Source organism: Phascolarctos cinereus, unplaced genomic scaffold (assembly GCF_003287225.1).
Source record: "Phascolarctos cinereus isolate Bilbo 61053 unplaced genomic scaffold, phaCin_HiC Scaffold_4;HRSCAF=312, whole genome shotgun sequence".
Classification (NCBI taxonomy): domain Eukaryota; kingdom Metazoa; phylum Chordata; class Mammalia; order Diprotodontia; family Phascolarctidae; genus Phascolarctos; species Phascolarctos cinereus.
In genome coordinates this window covers 402,651,095-402,672,017 of record NW_027555847.1, presented here as the reverse complement: position 1 = coordinate 402,672,017, position 20,923 = coordinate 402,651,095, and the positions used below count along the sequence as shown (strand labels likewise).

Here is a 20,923-nt window from a genome sequence, read left to right as displayed (position 1 = left end):
TCCTTTCTCATTTCTACCTCCTTGCTTCCCTGCCTTCATTTAAGTCTTTGGCCTTCTGCCAAAAAAAAAAAAAACCAAAAACAAAAACCCATACCTGGTCCTCCTTAATCTTAGGGCTTTCCTTAAGATTATCTCCATTTTATCCTGTATATATCTTGTCTGTACATAGCTACTCACATATTGTCTTCCCCATTTGACTGTAAACTCCTTGACAGCAGGGACTGGTTTTCTGCCTCTCTTTGTATCCCCAGCACGTAACAACAAGCCTGTTGTGTAGCAGGTACTTAATAAATACTTGTTGAATTGACTTGCCTTAATATCTCACATATACATCTCCTTCTTTCCACTCACATGTTCATACCCTGATGTAGGTCCAAATCACATAGACTATTGTAGTACCCTACTGGTTGGTTCCCCCTACCTTAAGAAGTCTCCCTCCACACCAATCCATCTACCACTCAACTACCAAGTGATTTTCCTACAATTCAAGTTTAACTAAGTCTCCCCTCTACCCAATAAACTCTAATGGCTCCCTTTTGCTTCCAGGATTAAATATCAAGTCTTCTGTTTGGCTTTCAAAGCCATTCACAATCCAGCTCCTTTCTATCTTTGCAGTATTGTTATATTTTAATCCCCGCCACATACTCTGCACGTCAGCTGCACTGGTCTCCTTGTTGTGCCTCATCCAGGACACTTCATCCCATGACCTCAAGCCTTTGCACTGGCTACTTCCATGACTGCAATGTTTTCTCTCCTCAACTCTGCCCCTGGGATTCTTTGGCTTTTTTTTTTCTAAGACTAATTTCAATTCCTAATTTTTGCAAAAGGGGTGGGGGGGTAGGGGTGGGAAGGCAGGCCCTTCCACATCTGTTGCTAGTGATTTCCCTTTGAGACAACCTCATATCGACACTTATGTGAGTTTGTGTGTAAGGAATCCCACACTGAAGCATATCACCAACTCCTCTATATTGTAGTATATGAGTTGCCTGTGACTCTGAGAGCTGCAGTTACTTACTTGCTCATGGTTATAAAACAAATGTGTGTAAGAGAAAGAACGTGAATCTAGATCTTCTTGCCTCCTTATCCACTATGAAACATTATATTAATAATTAATAATCATTATATAATTATTTAATCAATAATATAGCTAAATCTATTATAATTAAATAAACTCCCTAAATAAAGGCTATTTATTATCATGAAATACCTCAAGATTAAATATACGTACTGGCTTTGAAAATTACATTAAATTTGAGATATTTTCCAAGAGAAGCTACTAGGCCTCCAAGGGCTTAAAACAAAGTTTAATTTGTAAGAACTACTAAATAAAGTTAATGAAGGAACTATGTGCTACCAAATTTTATGGGGCTAACAATTGTTGAAACAAAAAGTTTTCAAAGAAGATTGGTGTAACCTGTGGCTTTGAGCACAAATATAATAATTACATACAACAGACCAAATAACATACCTTCTTTGTGGTACTAAATTCACAAACAACTTCTTTCTCTTGATCCCTCATTACTGGCTTTTTCGAAACATTTCCTACATGCACATGACTTCGAATGACAGGTAACAAATCAAAAGATGACTCAGCAATCTTTTTCAGGACACTGCTCATGGCCTTATGATGGGGCTCTTTATATTCCTGTAAAGCTGAAGATGATTCTGTAACAGAGTTGTCTGCTGGTTCCTGAATAGAACTCTCATCATCACGTGTTATTTCATTTTCAGCTTGAGAAGAACTAGTATGGGGCATCTTGATGATTTCTGGTACATCTACCTTAATCTCCAATTTTGGTGACTCACTGTCTAGACGTAACCTCTTGGCGCTCCTTAAGATGGTTGATGGCACCAGTGGTCTTTTCCCACTGTGACTCTGGAAACTCATAAGCTCAGTCCCAGAATCTTTTAGTTTACCTTGATCACACTCAGTGTTGGAATTGCTTCCTGTTTTAACAAAAGCAGTTGACGTAGATGTGATTGTTTTGAATCCTGTAATATTATTCACAGGCCCAGGTAAATTCTTACAATCTGCTGGTGGGCATCTATTCAGCTGAATATTCCCTTTGAGAATGTTAAGTGTCCTTGCTCTGGCAGATAGTTCTGGGTACATGGTATCAAGGATTTTTACAGAGTTCTCCTGGGGTCCTCCTAGTGCAGTACTGCCAACTGCCAATGGAGGAAGCCTGCCAGGCACAGGAAGTGCATGTTTTGGTGTGGCAGCACAAAACTGCAAAGGAGATGATAAGATTCTCTGACTGGCAGGTGCATCTGAAGGAGATGGAGTACTATGCATAGGAGACTTGTACCGTGGATCATCGGACAGTGGAGACATGAGTGGAGGGACTGGTGTATCACGCAATGGAGAAATCAGATCATCAAGTGGTGAAGTTAGAGAAGACTGACTAGAGGTTGACATTAGAGGGGAAACTGGATGCAGAGTCCTTGGTGGTGTTGCTAGCAGTGGTGCAAGCAAAGGAGGCAAAGGCGGCCCCATCTCTTGCCTTATTTTACTCAGAGTATCAGGAGAACATTTACTTGGTGTAGAAGTATCAGCAGTTGCCAAAACTGGCTGAGCTAAATGACACTGTTGAGTTTTTGCTTTGCTTTTTACCCTTGATGACTTTCGAGAAGCTTTGCCCTGGCTAACCTCAACTTTAGATTTGGCTAAAGTCTCTGTCAGGTTATGTGATGGTTCTTGGTTTGACATTCCTGACTCACTCTTACTTTGATTCCCCAAATCAACAAATGGCTCAAGTTCTAAAGTATCATGTGTGCTATCAAAGGAAATATTTGAGGATTCTGAAATCTGATTATTTCCTTGAGAGTCAAAACTTACATCAGACATAGATGGATTCCACAATGTGTCTTTATCAAAAATACCGTTTTGATCACTGTTTGAACTATCTTTCTGTCTGGATGAAGGGAAGTCCTCATAGTGACATTCATTAGATGGGGGGTCACTCTGTTCTTGTTCAGTGTTGTGTGCATTCTCAGTAGGGGCAACTAGATCAAGTGCATCTTCTAAGACATCTCCAGGAAGAATACTTTGCACTCTAGGTATTGCATCAGGAAGTTCACATTCTACAATTTGGTCTATGCTTGATTTGGGATTTTCACCCTGTGTAATCTTCCAATCTTCAGATTCTTTGATACTTAAATTCAAATTACCATCTTTTTGATATCCATTTACAATTTCTGAATTCATCCTAGATATATGATGGAGTAACACTGCTCCTTCTGAATTACTAGTATTTTGCTCAAATGCCTCAGGTCTCATCTCAATTGTGTCTTTACTATCACTTCTTACCTCAGCTGCATCTGAATACTCTTTATGCTCCCTTCTTTCAGTGTTTTCATTAATAAACCTATCAGTGCAGGACTTTCTTTCAGGATCAAAATCTAAAACTAATGATTGTTTTATGTCCGATGAACACTTAGTTATTGCACAGAAAGGAGATTTTTCTTTCAAATGTCCAGCTACAATACTGTTATATGTGTTCAAATCAGAGGAGACATCAGTATATTTAGCATGAGCATCTTTACAACTGTTTTGAGTTTCAGGGACATCTTTGTTGTAAGTCTTAGTGGCTTCCCCCAGTGAGCAATGGGTGAACTGACTTGCACATTTAACCTTTCTTAAAAGATAATCTTCTTCCTCTGACTCATTTGTCTCTTTTGAAACCACAGGAGTTTTCACCCAAGAGTGTTTTCTCAAGTTCTCTTCAAATTCCTTTCCTGGTTTTAGTTCTTTTTTCTTTTCCTTATTTGTTACTACTTTGTCAAAACATTCTAAAACAGAGTTTCCTGAAGTATAGTCCTGTGACTGGTTATTTTCAAGAAGTTTAACTATCTCTGATGTAGAAAATCCATTTGTCTCAGAAACAGCACTTATATTAAAATCTTTCAGGGCTGATGTCAAATACTCTATTTCTAAAGAGCCTCTCTTTTTCATATGTGTATGAGCACCTTTATGAGTACTAGTTTTTCTTATTTGTGTTTGCGGTTCTTTGCTGAAATTTTGCTCTTTAGTTTCACTCTTAGTTTCAGCCTCATTTTTACTTTTACCTTCATAACTAATTTGGTTATCTTTCTCATCTTCAGAATCCTGTTTTGTTTCTTCTTGGCTACCCATATAGCACTGTACAATGTCATTAAGTATATTTAGGCTAACATGGGTCTCATTTTCATCTTTCTTACTTAGGGATGAAGAGAAAGCACATCCTTCTTTTGTATAAGTATCCAAACAAGTATTCTCAGGAGTTCTTTCTTTCTGATCTTGCTGAACACTAAGAGACACCAAGTCCAAAGGTGTAATTAGGGTTTCAATATCTGATATGGAAGCATCTCTTGAGCAAATTTCTTCTGTGGCCAAACCATCTGGAAGTGAAATATCTGTGGATGGAGGAAATTCTTCCTTAGCACTCATGGTTTTAAGATGACTTTGGTTTTGCAGATCTTGCTTTTTATCTACTTCTGACACATTCTTCTGGTTCTCTAGAGATATTTCTCCGGATCTGGCTAATAATTTCCTAACTGTGTCATAATGAGAATTTTCTACTGGTAAAGATTCACTAAAAGACTTTAAATCTGATGTTAACCAGGCAGTAGGGTCTTCTGCTGAGGTACAGCTTACTGTCTGTATTTGCTTGATTTTTTCTGAGTGGCATTTCTTTTCGTCAACACATTTTGCTTCAGATGGCATATGTTGCTCAGTTTCAGTACAAGTATTCTCAGGTGCCAAAGTCTTCTCTTTATCATGAGACCCAAGATCCTCCAAGTTGGTAACCTGGGGCTCTTCAGATTTCAACTGCTCAGGAATAACTGAGACTTGGTTATTTGAAATAGAAACAACTTTAAATTCTCCTGGATTACCTCCTTCTACATGACAATCCAATTTGGGAGATGACAGCATATTTTCTAAAACAGGCATTTCTGTTTGTAATTGCTTATTATCTTCTTGTTCATATTTGAATTTAGCTTCTGGACTTCCTTCATATTCTCTCTCTGTTACCACACCTGCATCTACACTGCGGCACGAAGCACTTAGGTCTAAATCAAGATCTCTCTTTACCAAGTCACTCTGTGATGCTGTTGAAATTATACCTTCTGATTTAGTTGTATTAAGCTCAATTCCTGCTTCTTCAATTTCACAATGTTCATCACCTGTGCCCTTTATAAATGCTGCCTGATCAACAACGTAGATGTTAGTCATGACTTTTGATACATCAGAACATTCTGTTTCTCTGCTGATTTGATCAGTAAGCATGGGTGTTGCTGAATTGGGCCTCAAAGCATGTATGTTTTTCTCTAGATCGTATTCTCCTTCAGAATAATCTGTAGGTTCAGACTGCTTATCTAAAGCATCTGAAATTTTATTCTGAATTGTTTCATAGGATTGTTGTTCCATGCAATGGAGTTGATTGGGAACAGTCTCATTTAAAAAGTCTGTACTTACAACTTCAATTAAAGTACACTGTCCATTGAACTTCCAAGAAACCTCATTATGACATCCTAAGTCAAAGGAGAATTGAGGATTACTACAATTAGATGATGTAACACTGGGAGAAGAAGATATAAGATCTGTCTTGATATCAAGCTCACTTGTATCTATCATAATGGGTACATCTTGATTGGATTCAGAAAGTTTCTGTATATTAAGCCCTTGCATTTCTTTTGCCTCCTTTCCAGGCAATTCTCTAGCTATTTCTTGGAAATGTTCAGAGACTATGAGCACTTTTTCATTTTCAGAGGTGAGTCCACTAATGGGTGTTTGTGTAGTAAATTCTGATTTGTGTGTCTCAGTTCCAGGCAATGAGTTTTCTTCTTCAGATGCAATTGGTACAACCAACTTTTCCTGGCTAAGTACAGAATTACATATTTCTTCATTTAAAATAGCATTATCTGTCACTTGCACTAGATCATCAGATATCCTCTGTAAACACTCAGTTTCAGTGGATATACAGTGTATTCTAAAGGATGCTCCTTTACTTTCCAGTGGTGCATCATCTCTCCCCTCATTATCTTGTGGCATAACACCTTTATCTGAGACATGTTTATTTTCATGTTCTGTACTTTCACAAGACACCACAAGGTGCTCTTTATAAGATAATGGGTCAGCACCTGAAAAAGGTATCTCCACATCTTTTGAATTAGGTTTACTATCCTTAAATTTTAATTCTGCTGTTAAAATATCACATCCAATAGTTGTTTTTTCATTCATTTCCAGAGACATTGGATCCTGGATTCCAAGATCTGGTTCAGGTTGTTCTGTAAGTTTTCTACTTTCTTCTTTCCCGCTAGAAGAGTTAAGAGTATTCTGTGACTCAGCTGCGCCATTTTCTAAAAGAGATTGCATAGTCTGTTCACTACCCACCAACTCTTCTTCACTAGAATCTGTAAAATCTCCAAAATAGTCCTCCTGGGGAGAAAAAATACCATATGATTAGTTACATCAGCTTCCTTAACCAAATAAATCATTCAGGTCTAACAGATTCACAAAGTACCTCATCCTTACCCCCTCAGGACTTTTAATGAAGGGTTCAATTTACTATGATCTTTATTAAACAGCTGATATATTCATTAAAAAAAAAGATGTTCCATATAACATATATCAACTTGCATACTAAATTACCTTTATTGGGTAGTTAACCAAGTATCATTCATCAAGTTTATACCAGCAAAGGCCAAGCCTGGCACTGAGACAGGCATGTACTATAGTAATATTTCCAGTAATATTGCATACATTTTCATTATTTTATATTATTAGGGGCAAATACTATAGCCTCCCCATAAAAAAAAAGTTGTAAAGATACTAATATTATTTTCTAGAATGATAAAGGCAAGTTACATTCTATGCATCTAATATATTCTATAAATCAAACTTTTGTGATCCTTTGAATAACTTACATACCTAATGCCACTAAGTAAGGGCTAAGACTAATTGTTCCAAAAACATTCACAATCTGACCCATAAAATCTTAAGAATTGATAGGAAGTTTAGAGTTGACATTCACAAAACCAAAGATAGAATTTCTGTGTTGGAAAGGACTTTGTCAAGCCAATACTCTAAACAACAATCATTCTAACTAAACAATAGCTTCAACAAAGGTGTTATATTAGAATGTGCTTGAAAACTTCTTTTTTTTCCTTTTTTTTTTTTTGGTGAGCCAATCAGGGCTAAGTGACTTGCCTAGGGTCACACAGCTAGTATCATGTGTCTGAGGCCGGATTTGAACTCAGGTCCTCCTGACTCCAGGGCCAGTGCTCTATCCACTGTGCCACGTAGCTGCCTCAAAAACTTCTAATGAGGAAGAAATGACTATTCCCCCTGAAGCAGTCCATTGTACTTTTCAATTACTGGTACAATGAAAAAAACCTTCCTCTCTATGACTTCTGCTCATTATGCCTACTTCTGCCCTCAAGGGCAAATCAGAACACGTCTAAACTCTTTCATGTGGCAAACACAGATAAATATTTGAAGCTGGCTATCACCTCTTCCTTTAGGCTTTCTCTCCTCCAGGATAAACATGACCCCTTCCCTCAACCAATGTGTCTAGTAGGCATTTGGGAACCTTCATGATGCTAGTCATCCTCCTCTGGAAACTTTACATTATTTGCTAGCCATAATTAATAAAATTAATTATTAACTGCCCAGAAATTATGTCTCTAGGACTTTTCATGTCACATCCAGTTTTCCCACATGCCCTCCAACATTTATCATTTTCCTTTTTTATCATATTAGCCAATGTGATGGCTGTGAGGTGGTAACTGAGTTGTTTCAATTTGCATTTCTCTAATCAATAGTGCACAAATGAGCATTTTTTCATCTCATTATAGTTAGCTTTGATTTCTTCATCTGAAAATTGCCTGTTCATATCCTTTGATCATTTATTGATTGGGAAATGACTTCTACTTTTATAATTTTGATTCAGTTTTCCATATATATTTGAGAAAAGAGGCCTTTATCAGAGATACTTGCTGTAAAAAATTTTTCTCAGGTTTCTGCTTTCCTTCTTATTCTGGTTGCATTGCTCTTGTTTAAGGAAAACCTTTTATATAATCAAAATTACCCATTTTACATTTTGTAAATGTTCTTTATATATTATTTGCTCCTAAATTCTTCCCTTATCCATAGATTCAACAGGTAAACTATTCCATGCTCTCCTGATTTGCTTATGGTGTCACCCCTTATACGTAAACCATGTACCCATTTTGACCTTGTATTCGTATATGGTATGATATACACTATGCCTAGTGTCTGCCATACTGTTTTCAAGTTTTCCCAATAATGAATTTCTGTCCCAAAAGCTTGGCTCTTTGGGTTGATCAAATAATAAATTACTATGGTCATTTACTACAATGTACTGTGTACCTAATTCATTCCACTGATCCACCACTCTATTTCTTAGCCAGTACTGGAAATCGTCATTTGTATCACAGCTAACTCACATTAACATTATACACAACTATGTATTTGGTAATATGTTCAAATACTCTGTAACTTACAGGTGCAAGTGGCGATGATGATGGCACCTGACATCGTAATGGTGTTGGAGGGGGAGTACACACGGGGGATAAAAGTGGTGGGGGAAGTCTGAAGAGGGCAAAGATGGCTTCCAGATCCTTCATGAGTGGTTTATCTTCCAGATCTTCCTGATCAGAGGAATCAGAACTATCATCCTCCCAACTGCTTGGCACGAAAACTTCAGGATTTCTGTCCTCATGAAAAGCCGAGTCATTACTGCAGTCCTGCACACTGACAGTGATAGGGCCATCCTCCTCAGCAGACCTACACCCTCCAAGGAGTTCCTGCTCTAACTGCACAGAGAAGCTTGTCAGGCAAGTCTTCATTTCAGGAGGTCCAAGGTGATTGCTCTGCACTCGAGGTAGCAGTCCACACTCTTCAACAGATTTTCTAGATTTTATATTTTCTTTGGCAGTCTTTTCTATGGACAGACATTAGAAATTAGACTTTGGGATATTAGTTGGTTTTCCTATACTTTTATGATATAATTCTATAAACCAGTAATTATATCAAAGACCTAACAGGAAAAAAAATACAGTAAAACGAAATTTTTCTCAACTATCTCTCAGAAATTGAATGTCACGTAAATAAATAAGTTTGTCATCTTTCAAACATTAAGATAACAATGCTAACCCACCAGGAAGGTATATCATTTGAACTTTGTATCTACTGGTTTCATAGGCTCATGTCATAATTCATTCACTTCTCTTGCCAACTACCCTTTAAACCAACAAAATATACATGGGACAGCTAGTTTCAGGAATGTGGTTTATGGAAAAGCTGCCTACACCATATAAAAATTGTACCTACTACTGCAGCCACCTTATTGCAATGTTCTAAACAACAGTGAATACAAATGCTTTGTAGCATATATAAAAAAATAACTTTCTGTTCTCAATTTTAATTAAAGCACAGATTGCCAATGATCAAAAAAGAGAAAATCTCTAAATTAAAGGAAATCATAATTGCCATTCTTGTCAAGTGAATATTTGCTATGTATAATGAGAATATTAAGAAACCATATTTGTTTTCATTTCCACTACACAAGAGTATAAATAATAAATTTCTTTTTCACCAACAGGTTTTAAAAATTTTGATGACAGACATCAGAATCTGTCCTTTTAGAAACATCCTTGCATATCTCTCAAAATATTATCCAAAACATATTCATCATTCATGGGGCCAAATGTTTAAAAAAGGATCACCCAGTGAAGTATAGGGCATGAAACAAACTTATAAATGGGAAAAAAATTCTGAATTGCAATGTTTAACTTTAAAATTTGGCAAACACATAATCCAACCTATTACCTAGGTTGAGGAAACTCCAACCACATGTAACTTTATGAAAATGCCCAATTTTAAATCTGATATAAGGGTCAAAAATATTCATGTTCTTATCTTCTAGATTATTCTTAGTGGGTTTGATCACTGCAACTGCAAGATTATTAGTATGTGTAAATTTTCAGTGGCTTAGGAACACATCAGCTAATCTAGTTGTGATCTCATGACTGCTTCCAAAAGTGACACTGAGGTGCCCCTTTCCACATCGATGAAGTGGGAATACGGGAAGGAGGTAGGAGATGACATGGGTGATTTTTGTTAAACTTTAAACTCTGAATAGGTGTCTACTCCACATATGGCATATTAAATGTAATAACTATGCTGTCTACAACTAACTGTAAAGGCCAGATAGAAAAGTTAGCCTATAAGGAACTGGTCCTGTTTCAAAATACTAAATCAAACTGGGGTTTTACCAATCAAATACTATGTACTAAGAAGCATGTTATCATGGATAGCTCTTGAAAGTTGGCTGCATGATTTTGCACAAGTTCCTTTAACATCTCAGCGCTCCAGAAAATTTTGTAAGTTGAAAAACAGTTGCCTATCTACACTGGAAGAGGACATTTCTTTACTGAGATCTCTCTACACCCATCAAATAACAGGTCTGAACTAAAACCAAAAGTAGGGGGATATGTGGCAATGGTATATTCAGTTTTCCTCCTACAACCCAAATGTTTTAAATGAAACATTTTTAGGTTAGTATGTCTAGAAGATGCTATCAGTTTGTTGAAAAACTTGACTAAATTGACAAAAATTTGGTCAAATGGTCATTTTCGTATAATATATTGAATACCCACCTTTCTTGTACTCCATGGATTTTTTTTCAGTTATCTCTGAACATTCATTGATGCAAGCTGTGGCAAATCAAAACCCAAATACATTATTTACTAAGAACATAGTATGAATCATGCCATAATGGAGGAAAAAAACAATAACTCTTTTGCTGATATTCCTTTGAATAACTCGTCTTACCTTGGACATCTTCACTGTCTTCATTTTGTAACCTTTCTTTCGTAGAGTCAATGCACAGCCAGAGCTCCTTCAAGAGCAGTTTTATTTTTCCTAAGAAAAATATGAAAAGCATTAAACATTCTTCATTTAATAAAATTTACTTTAGGCCAGCTGAGGCAAGACATGCTGCCCGTAGCAAGTTACTGGGAAAACCCAATCTTTCTTAGGTAGTTCATTAGGATTTATACAAATAAGTGAATAATAATATTGTACACTATAATTATTACTGTATACTACAGTGCACTAAAATATTGTGCAATGTAATTCCCAGTAAAATTCAACAAGTATTATAAATTCCATCTTACAAATGGAAGGAACAGAGAGGTTAAGTGACTCATTCAAGGTCACAACAATAGCAGAGATAAATATAGTGAAAGAAATCTATCTTCTACCTCAGAGTCAGATTTGAAGTAGAACAGAGAAGTTATCAAGTCTGACATATATCTGTATAGGAATCTTCTATTCAGCAATGCTAACAAGGGGTTGTATATCCGCACCTAAAGAATTCCTCCTCAATGAGTCACTGCAGACTCTTCTTTCTGGTATTCATCCTCAACATTCTGTTAAACTGCTCTTGAGGGTTCCCAATGACCACATTACAGGTAAATTCAAGGACATTTTGTCAGTCTTCATCCTCTTTAACCACTTCACAATTTCTGAGGTTGCTGTTCATCCCAGACACCCTAATAGTATCTCTCTTTGATTTCTGGTCTCCTCCTCCCTCTCAAAGCATTACTCGTCTCCTCTGCAAACTCCTTTCTCTCTTCCCGGCTTCTAAACATTTGTCATTCTCCAAGTATTTTTCCTCTGTCTTTTCTTTTTACACTCTCCTTTTTCAGTCTCAACTATAATCTTATGCAAATGACTTCCAACTGGAAGGCCTAACAGAATAATGGAAAGAACAAGTGACTCTAAGTCAGGGGATCTATGACTGGTAAAATGTCTATTTCTACCATCCACTCTTCCAAGCTCTAGAGTCCTATTCTAACTGCCTCCTAATAATCTCCTGGATTCAATGATACCACAAATTAAAAATGCCCAAAACCATCATTTTCCCCACTCCAAGACTTCCCTATTTCTGCTAATGCACAACTATCCTCCTTGTGACCTGTGAAAATCAAGTTACAAAATCCTATTCAATCTACCAATGAGATCTTTCACATCTATAATGAATCAGAGACAACATCATTATCCACCCAGCTATTATTCTATAAAAAAATTTAAAATATTAATGATATAAAGATTTGAATGTGCCTTGCAATAGCAAATAATTCACTGCACTTATTTTTTAGGAGCAGCTAGGTGCTATAGTGGACATAATGCTGTGCCTGGAGTCAGGAAGACATAGGTCAGATCCAGATTCAGACATTTATTAGCTGTGTGACTCAGGGAAGTCAACCTCTATTTGCTTCAGTTTCCTTACCTGTAAAATGGGAATAATAACAGCACCAATCTCCTAGGGTTGTCATGAGGATCAAATAACATAATATTTGTAAAGTGCTTAGCACAGTGCCTGGCACATGGTAAGTACTATATAATTGCTAGTTGTTATTATTGCTATTATTAGTATCAGCTACATATATTTTTAAACTAAAGATAAAATCAAAACAGTAATCAGAAAGCAACTTACTCTTATCTAGGGTTTCAACTGGCTCATTACTGGAACTCTGGGTCCCCATATGTTTCAACACTAAAGATACAGAGAAGAATAACTTTATAATACAAAGTATATTCTAAGTCAAAAGAAAAATCAAATAAAGTTACAAAGTGAACACTCACCTTTCTTATTGTTTTGTTTAGGAAACTCATCAAGTTTTTCCTGTTAAATAATAAAGTTTTGTTACAATATTCTGTTACACACACACACGCACACACTTATAAGAAATTCATCAGATAACTTTTGGATTAGTACCTAATATGACACAATTTACTAATTTCAAATTAGTTTTTATTTTGTTTTATAGCTATTCTCATATAAAGAAATGTTTCTATAATTAAGAGAGCTTATGAGAACTCCCATCTATATTAGTAATATTTTGAGATTTACAAAGGATAACATGTAACCTCTAAACCTATAAACCAGAGACGTTGTAGATTAACTTTTATTACCTGTGTCTTCTTGAGCTCTTTTTCAAGAGTTTTCTTTTCAATTTTCAATTGCTTTAAGTCTTCAGTGTGTTTTACTGCAGCTTCTATATTTAATGAATAAAAGGACAGGGGAAGAGGGAAGAAAAAGTCATCAACTTTATTATAGTTAATTACATTCATGAAATACAGACAGGCAGGCATATGGTTGCTACATGCATAAAACTCTCCTCCGTTCATTTACTGTATTTTAAAATAGAATAACGTAAAAGAACTTCCCTTTGACAGTCTAAAAAGTCATTCTAGTCCAGGTAAGAACATATGCAAACCATTCTAGAAAGACAAAAATCCAATTTGTAAAGACTCTTCAGCAAAGTGGAAATCCTACAAGTTTCTTCAGGAAACAAATTCCTATGTGCAGTAACCCTCATTATCATGAAATTATTTTCACAAAATTTCATTTATGTAATTTCAAAACTGTTTAATTTATTTTGATCTCAGTGCTACTCTACATTCAAAGACTTCTGTTGTTAATGAAACAGTTATAATTCCTTCACCGTTCCTTTCCATGGACTAAATAATCCCAATTTCTGAAACCTTTCTGATAAATCTTTATTTACAAACCTTCATTCATCTTTAAGGTTCTTATCTGTAGTTCTCCATGTTCCTCCTTAGCTACAGAGCTCCAAATTGGATAGACTACTCTAGTAAGGGTCTGACTGCTGCCGATTACAACAGAAAGACACCACTAAATGTATGCTGTGGCACCACTACAGAATTAAAAATTAAATTTATAGAAAAATAAAGATTGGTTAGGGCCCTCTAAATCAGACAAAGATATTCTTCTGCTGATTTCACTAACACTCCCTAGTACTTCTTTTATAACAAGAGTAAATAAAAGTAGGTCCTATGTTGTCTATCCAAAAATATACTAAATAACAAATTTAAACAGGTCATACAAAGCAAAAATATCTTACCCTTTATGCTTCAAAGGAAAATTTTAAGATATGCTTGTACAAAGAGTGATAGCAAACAAAAGGTAAGCTGCAGAGCATTTCCCTCAATAAAAACTCTATCTCCTTAATCCACTACTGAATGATACAGCACACAGGAATTCTCCACCTACACATTTTACTGACAATGTTTATATATAATTGCTACATGAGATTAAATCATTAGTATTTGGATTTTAAGAGTTCATATCTAAATTTCAAATTTAATCAAGATAACAAGTTTATGCCTGAATCATCAGAATATATTTTATTCCAAACCTGATGTAAAAAGTTTTTTGTTTTGTTTTAGAAGTGGACTATCCAGCTACTAGAATATGATGCGAAACATGAAAGGATGGATGTAGTAACTGAAAACACAAAAGGTAATCTTTGGAGGCCAGGCTGGAATTCTGGAGAGAGCTATGTATCTCAGGGTCAGTCTTAGGCAAAATTATGAAAATGGACAAGTAAGAAAATCATAAGATTATCCATTTAGTGCAAGAAGGGACTATAAAGTTCAACCCCCCTCATTTTTACAGATAAAGAAACTGATGCTGAGAGGTTTCATAACTCACAAAGGGTTACAAGCTAGTTAATGTCTAAGGCAAGATTTAAACTTAGGTTTTTCAGACCCCAAATTTTAGACTCCAATTTTCAAACCAGTATGCCCCCAACTATCTAAGACTTCCCACTTTTTCTATCAGTTTGGCTTTACTTCTCCCTGATTCCATCCCATTCCAAATTCCCCACATCTCCAGGTCCATTCTTTCTAAACCATATCGACATGTTAACTAATAACTAAAATAGCTGTTGATGAGTCACACCTTCCCAGTACAATACTATTTTAGTGGGTGTAGTAGAAGACCAAAATTTAATTCTTCCTCCTCCAAACAGAGAAAAGAAAAATAAAATGAAGATCTGCACTTAAGGTGCTGATCTCTGATCCAAAGTATCAATTTTTCTAACACAGAAAAAAAATCCAGGTTTTATTATAACTTTTTCATCATACATATCACAATTTGCTTGCTACTAAAAATGGTATCTTTTCTCAGTAATGACTTCCATTTCCTTAAGGAAAAGAGTACAAAAGACTTATTTCTTTCAACTTTCTAAAATAAATCCACTACTCAATTGTTGCCTAGTATAGCAAAACTATAGTGCTCCTATCATTTGGACTGTAAAAACATTTCAATGACTTGTCACGTTACAGTCAGAAAGATACTGTCGCTTGGATTATTCAGTCAAATATTAGTGCAAAATAGAAATGATTAACTTTATCATCATCATCATCATCATCATCATAGTGGTACTAATTACCTTCGAGCCTTTTCACTTTGGCTTCGAGTTTCTTCTTCCTGATTAAAATTTCAAGTTAGATAGTAAGTAACAGCACAAGACATGCAATTCTGCTTCTGCAATTAGATACTGTAATAACGACACAAATTTTTATTCTATGAATGGTAAAAAAAAAAAAGAATTAGGATTGTCAAATAACACCAAAAAAAGAAATTATATAAAAAGACTTCTTATTGTTGTGAGAATTATCCCTTAGTTAGTTGTTTGTGCTGAGTTTTACTACATTAGCAGAACTAGTTAAAAGAAAAAAAACAAGAATAATATGAAAGAAATATAGTGGAGGTACAATTTAAAACTTAACTAAGGAAACAGAAATCAAAAATGAAAAATGAACAATGGGAATAACACTGTGCTGGTTATACTAATATGATCTAGAAGTTTCTCAAATATAAACTAACTGCCCCAAAATGGAGGCTAGAAAACACCTTCGTTGGCAAATATCTGCCTTACTGACAATTAATCTTAAATAAATTTATTTTAATTTTAAAATTTATTAAGTACCTACTATATACCAGGCACTGTGTGAGGCACTGAACATATATGATTTCCAAAGATAATACTACTAGAATACAAACTTATTTTAAAATCTTATGAAAGAGGATCATGATGATTATAAGCAGTACACGTTAAAAAGAAATAAGAAGCAATGGAGGTAAAAACCAGTTTATAGAATTTCTGGCAAGCTACCCAACTAAGCAAAGCCATCCCAAAGTTGTTCAAGGTTGATGAAAACGGAAGGACTGTAAGCAGAAAAAAAGAGAAAAGATAAGATCTGCAATATCCATTTTAATAAACTTTTCTCAAGGGCAATGAAAGTACATTTGGATCGTAATATCACAGTGGCAGATGTGCCAATAAAAGAAGGGCAAAATGATATCAAAGAGAAAGAAGAAATTGAACTGAAGTGTGTGTGTGTGTGTGTGTGTGTGTTTGTGTGTGTGTGTACTAGAGTTCCATGTTGAAGATCATACAATCATGAGGATATTGAAAGACCGATACAGAGATAAATCTATCAAAGGTATGAGGAAAATCTCTTATCTTATTACTCCTGAAAAAAAACCAATATGTAACATTCAGAAGGCATAAATAATTACTATGCACCTACTTTCCCATCTACACAAAATCTTTAGGAGAACCATCTATGAACAAATTGAATTAACTTATGATGAGTGTCTTTACAGGAAACAAGCAGTCTTTCCCAAGCAATATTTAACAATTAACACATTTTTATCATTCTACAACTAACTTAAAAAAGTAGAGAACAGAGATTCCATTATGCTTATGCTGTTGCAATTATAAAAAGGGATCTGATTTTATAGAACAAAACACTACCGGTGTCTGTCATGTAACACATTTAATAGTCTCTGTAAGGTGTAATGACAGAAATAACACTGTTCAATGACCCTCTAATAATGAACATCATGTGAGGCATGAAGCAAGGAAACGTATGCTCGCCAAAAGCATTCACCACTGTGACCAATGAGATCTATCAGAGTCCCTATAAGCAGTGAGCTCATTTCAGTGGGTGATATAATGGATAGCATGCCGAGCCTGAAGTGAGGAAGACCTGATTTCAAATATTACCTCAGACACTTATTAGCTCTGGTGACCCTAGCCAAGTCAGTTTAACATCCATATGCCTCAGTTTCCTCAACTGTAAAATGGGGATAATAATAACTCTCTCCTCATAACGTTGTTGTGATGATCAAATGAGATAATATTTATAAGTTACTTAGCACAGTGCCTGGCATATAATAGGCATTTAATAAATGCTTGTTCATTTCCCCCTTCTCCCCCACACCCCCATCTGTGGATAACATTGTACTAATCATAATAAGCTTCAGAATATTAATTACAAAGCCTCCTTGAAAAAATCCGTAATCACTCAAAAGGATTCAGATTGTTTATCTTTACAGGAGGGACAAACTGATTGAAAAAATGTTTTTTGATAAGATTTCAATAAGTATCCACATGTACATCCTATAGAGCTCACAACTAGACAAGCTTGGCTCAGAGCTGACCAGGAGAAGAGAGAGCTAGACTGTTCTGCGAAATAGCAAAGCTCTTTTACTAACTCTATGCTTCCCATGAGAGCAAATGGCCATTTTTTTCAATGCCAACATTCCATAAATATTTTTATATAAAATTCCAGAAACAACAACAAAAAATGTCTAAGCATGGAAGAACTACAGAGCATCTGGAATTAACAACCATAAGCTACACATGGTCTTTTTCTTTAAGGAAAACAAAAAAAAGCAAAGCAAAACTTAAAACTTACCGAGCATCACTTTTCAGGCATTCTTCTTTCACACGAGTATATTCATGAGAAGAATCCTGATATATCTTGAGAGAACTCTAACAAGGGGAAAAAAAATGGCCTGAAAATTGTATTGAGCTAACTCAAAAAAACATGCTTCTTTTTATGATTGTAAATGAATGTAGATGAGTTTTATATATGTGACATCAAGGAAAAAAACTTAGCATTCAATCCTTCTGCATTATTACTATTTTAAAATTTAATATAACAGTGAACCTGGGGTGATGAGTGGGGAGCTGTGCTTGGGAGTTCAAAAACCCACATTCAAGTCTTGCCTCAGAGACACACTGTGATTGGAGGGTAATTCACTTACTCTTTTAGTACAGCAAGAAATTTTCAAAGACTATAATGTAACAGAGTAATTGCTGATCTGCACTGATAAAAGTGAACTTTCTCACTGGGGGTTCACTACAGTGGTAAAATCACAGGTTCAGAAAAAAATGTAATTATCAATCACATGAAAATATAATAGTAACTTATGCATAGAGGGATATACAGATATAAGGTCTAAAATAGAATACATAAATAAATGAACAATATACAAGTAAATGTTTAAATAGAAGTCTTGCTAAAAAAATTTTCCTGTAAATTATATTAAGTAAAACCCTAGCTCAAAGAATGAGAGGCACTGCAGCACAGTGGACAGAGCACAGGGCTTGGAGTCAGTAAAACTTAAAATACAGATCCTGCCTCTAGTCACGTAACTTCTCTATGCTACATTTTCCTCATCTATAAAATTAGGGGTGTTGGGCTCAATGACATCTATGACTCCTTCTAGATCTAAAGCTCAGCACCCTAAGGAATTAAGACAGCAGAATCCTATGACTCTAGCAACAGATCCTAAAATCATTCACTATGAACAAACTAAAATTATAATAGAGATGCAAACATTAAGAAAATATACTAAGTTGCATTAAAAATAAAAGCATCCCAAATCTTATGATTATGCTAACAGAAAAAACAAAAGTCTTCAAAAAGTATAATATTCATTTATGTTAAAAACTCTCAAAAGCACAGACATGAGGGCTACTTTTTAATATGATAAAAAAAATTCACTACCAACAAAGAAACACTACATTCCTTAATAATTACATAAGTAAAGCAAAGATATCCCACTCCCTACTATTTAACACAGGTCTAGAAATTGCTCGTAGAAACTAACAGAGAAAATTAAAATACTGAAGTTTCACCTCATTACCAGCAAATTGGCAATAATGACAAAGACAAAAATAGTTCATGCTAGAGTGGCCACAGAAGGACACTATTATACTGTTGGCAGAGCTATCACCTGTTCTAGTCATTTTATAAAGCAATTTGGAATTATGTGAGGGAAAAAAATGACTAAAATAGTCACAGAGAAAAGTTCTATTTATAGCAAACTGCTAATTGCAATACTTACTGGAGTAGCAATAAACTAGAAATAAAGTAGGCACTCTTTAATTAGGAAATGGCTAAACAAATTGGTACATGAAAATTGTAATGGAGTATTACTGCATCATAACAAATGATAACTATGAAGAACTCAGAGAAACATGAGAAAACATTTATAAACTGAAGCAGAATAAGATAGAAAACACTAAGGAATAAAACAATTTAAAAAAAGAGATAATGACAAACAAAAACATAAGATTGAAATGATAACTGAATGCCATGTAATTATAAAGACCAAACAGGCTCAAAAGAAAAAAAGAAAAAGAAAAGCTGAGAAATGACATGTCTCTCTCTTCACTGAAAAGGTGACCAAGAGTGGAATATTGTATGTGTCCTAAGACAAAGCCAATGTGTTACTGGTCTGTGTTGCTCAATTGTTTCTTTTTCTTTTTTAATCTGTGTGTATAGCAATATATCTGGAAATAAATGTTTTTTAAAAAGGTATTAATAAAAAACTGTCTACAAACAGAATCATATATCATGAACCAAAGGGACATAAAAGAAATTCATGACCATATTTTATAAAATGAAGGATATTTTGTAACATGAATCATCAATCTCTAATTAGCTTTCCAAGTCTGAATTTTTACTAATTGTTTTCCTGAAGAAAGATGAAAAGATGAAGTATCTAGAAAAATCAATATTAAGGTACACACAATCTCAGAATTTTAGAGCAGGAACAGATCTAGGGATCACTGATTTTACATATGAAGAAACTGAAATCCAGAGAAATTATGAGACTTGTTCAAGGTCAGAGGTTAGCTCTTAGCAAAGTTAATAACCAAGCAAACACCAGTTCTACTGACACACATTCTTGGAGGCTGGTGGGTAGCACAGTGGATAAGAGAATCGGACCTGGAGTCAGGAAGACTTGAGATTGACACCAGTCTCAGACAATTATAGTGTGAAGGATGTCCACTCAAAAATCATTTAACATCTCTCAGTCTCAGTTTCCCTATCTGTAAAATGGGAATAATAATAATGCCTGCATCACAGAGTTGGGAGAATTAGATAAAAACAAAGCACTTTGTTAACCTTAAAGTTCTACATTTGTGATTATTATTGTGCTTTGCTATATATACTATTTTGCTGCTTACTTAAACATACCTTAAAAAATGTTAAATTAATTCCTTTTTTAAACATATAAAACCTATCTTTTTTCTCACTTCAAATAAATGAGACCTTCATTTACTGAAAATTAACCAACAACCAGTCAAGACTTAAAACTTAAAAAATGTTAAAATGAAATTATCGGAAGCCAAACATGTCACAGTTTAGAAGGTTATGGGATATCAAAACTACTAAATGAGTTTTCACTCAGTAACAGACTACTTTGCAAAAAGAAAATTAAAACTAAAAATTAAAAAGTTCTTGTGAACATTGTTTTTTAAAGGCAGCATGTGCTCTTCTTAATGTGACATTACATTAAGTGAAAACAGGATTTCTAACAAGTCTTCAAGCATCCTGGAATTTTAAGACAGAAACTATGCCTAATTTGGCCAAGTCTAAAGATCTAAGGCTATATAATAACACACAATGATGGAAAATAACAAAATGAAGAACATGAATTATATTTGCACAGGATAACATACCTACAACTTACTCCAAATGACTACACAGAACAACAAATATATGGGATTTGGGTAAGCTTCAGCCAAACAATACTGATCTTTTCACTACCATACCTTTTTCTCTTCTAGCTCTGCTTTCAAACATCCCAATTCTTCCTGGCATTTCTCCAGAGGGGAAATTTTTTGCAGCATTTGTTCCACCTGCTTACGAAGTGCAGAATTTTCTCTAAAATAAATAGGTAATGTGTTAATACTATAGTATCTAGTTACCTGAGTGCAATTAACCTAAAAT

At 35.0% G+C, this 20,923-nt stretch overlaps 1 protein-coding gene across 5 annotated transcripts in view; it reads right to left on the bottom strand.

Annotated features, from left to right (window-relative positions):
* ICE1 (interactor of little elongation complex ELL subunit 1) overlaps positions 1-20,923 on the bottom strand; it is a 72,694-nt gene that overhangs the window by 27,512 nt on the left and 24,259 nt on the right. For 4 of the 5 annotated variants that reach the window (XR_002327860.2, XM_078153305.1, XM_021004415.2 and 1 more), the window contains 10 exons: positions 20,746-20,857; positions 17,591-17,667; positions 15,274-15,311; positions 12,989-13,071; positions 12,659-12,698; positions 12,510-12,569; positions 10,841-10,930; positions 10,666-10,722; positions 8,509-8,948; positions 1,469-6,421 (listed from right to left, as the gene is read on the bottom strand). Coding sequence is in view for 4 of the 5 variants with exons in the window: in XM_078153305.1 (XP_078009431.1) it covers positions 1,469-6,421; positions 8,509-8,948; positions 10,666-10,722; positions 10,841-10,930; positions 12,510-12,569; positions 12,659-12,698; positions 12,989-13,071; positions 15,274-15,311; positions 17,591-17,667; positions 20,746-20,857 (5,950 nt within the window). In the remaining variant the exon portion in view is untranslated. The remainder of the gene's footprint in view (positions 1-1,468; positions 6,422-8,508; positions 8,949-10,665; positions 10,723-10,840; positions 10,931-12,509; positions 12,570-12,658; positions 12,699-12,988; positions 13,072-15,273; positions 15,312-17,590; positions 17,668-20,745; positions 20,858-20,923) is intronic. The other variant, XM_078153307.1, reaches the window with a different exon arrangement.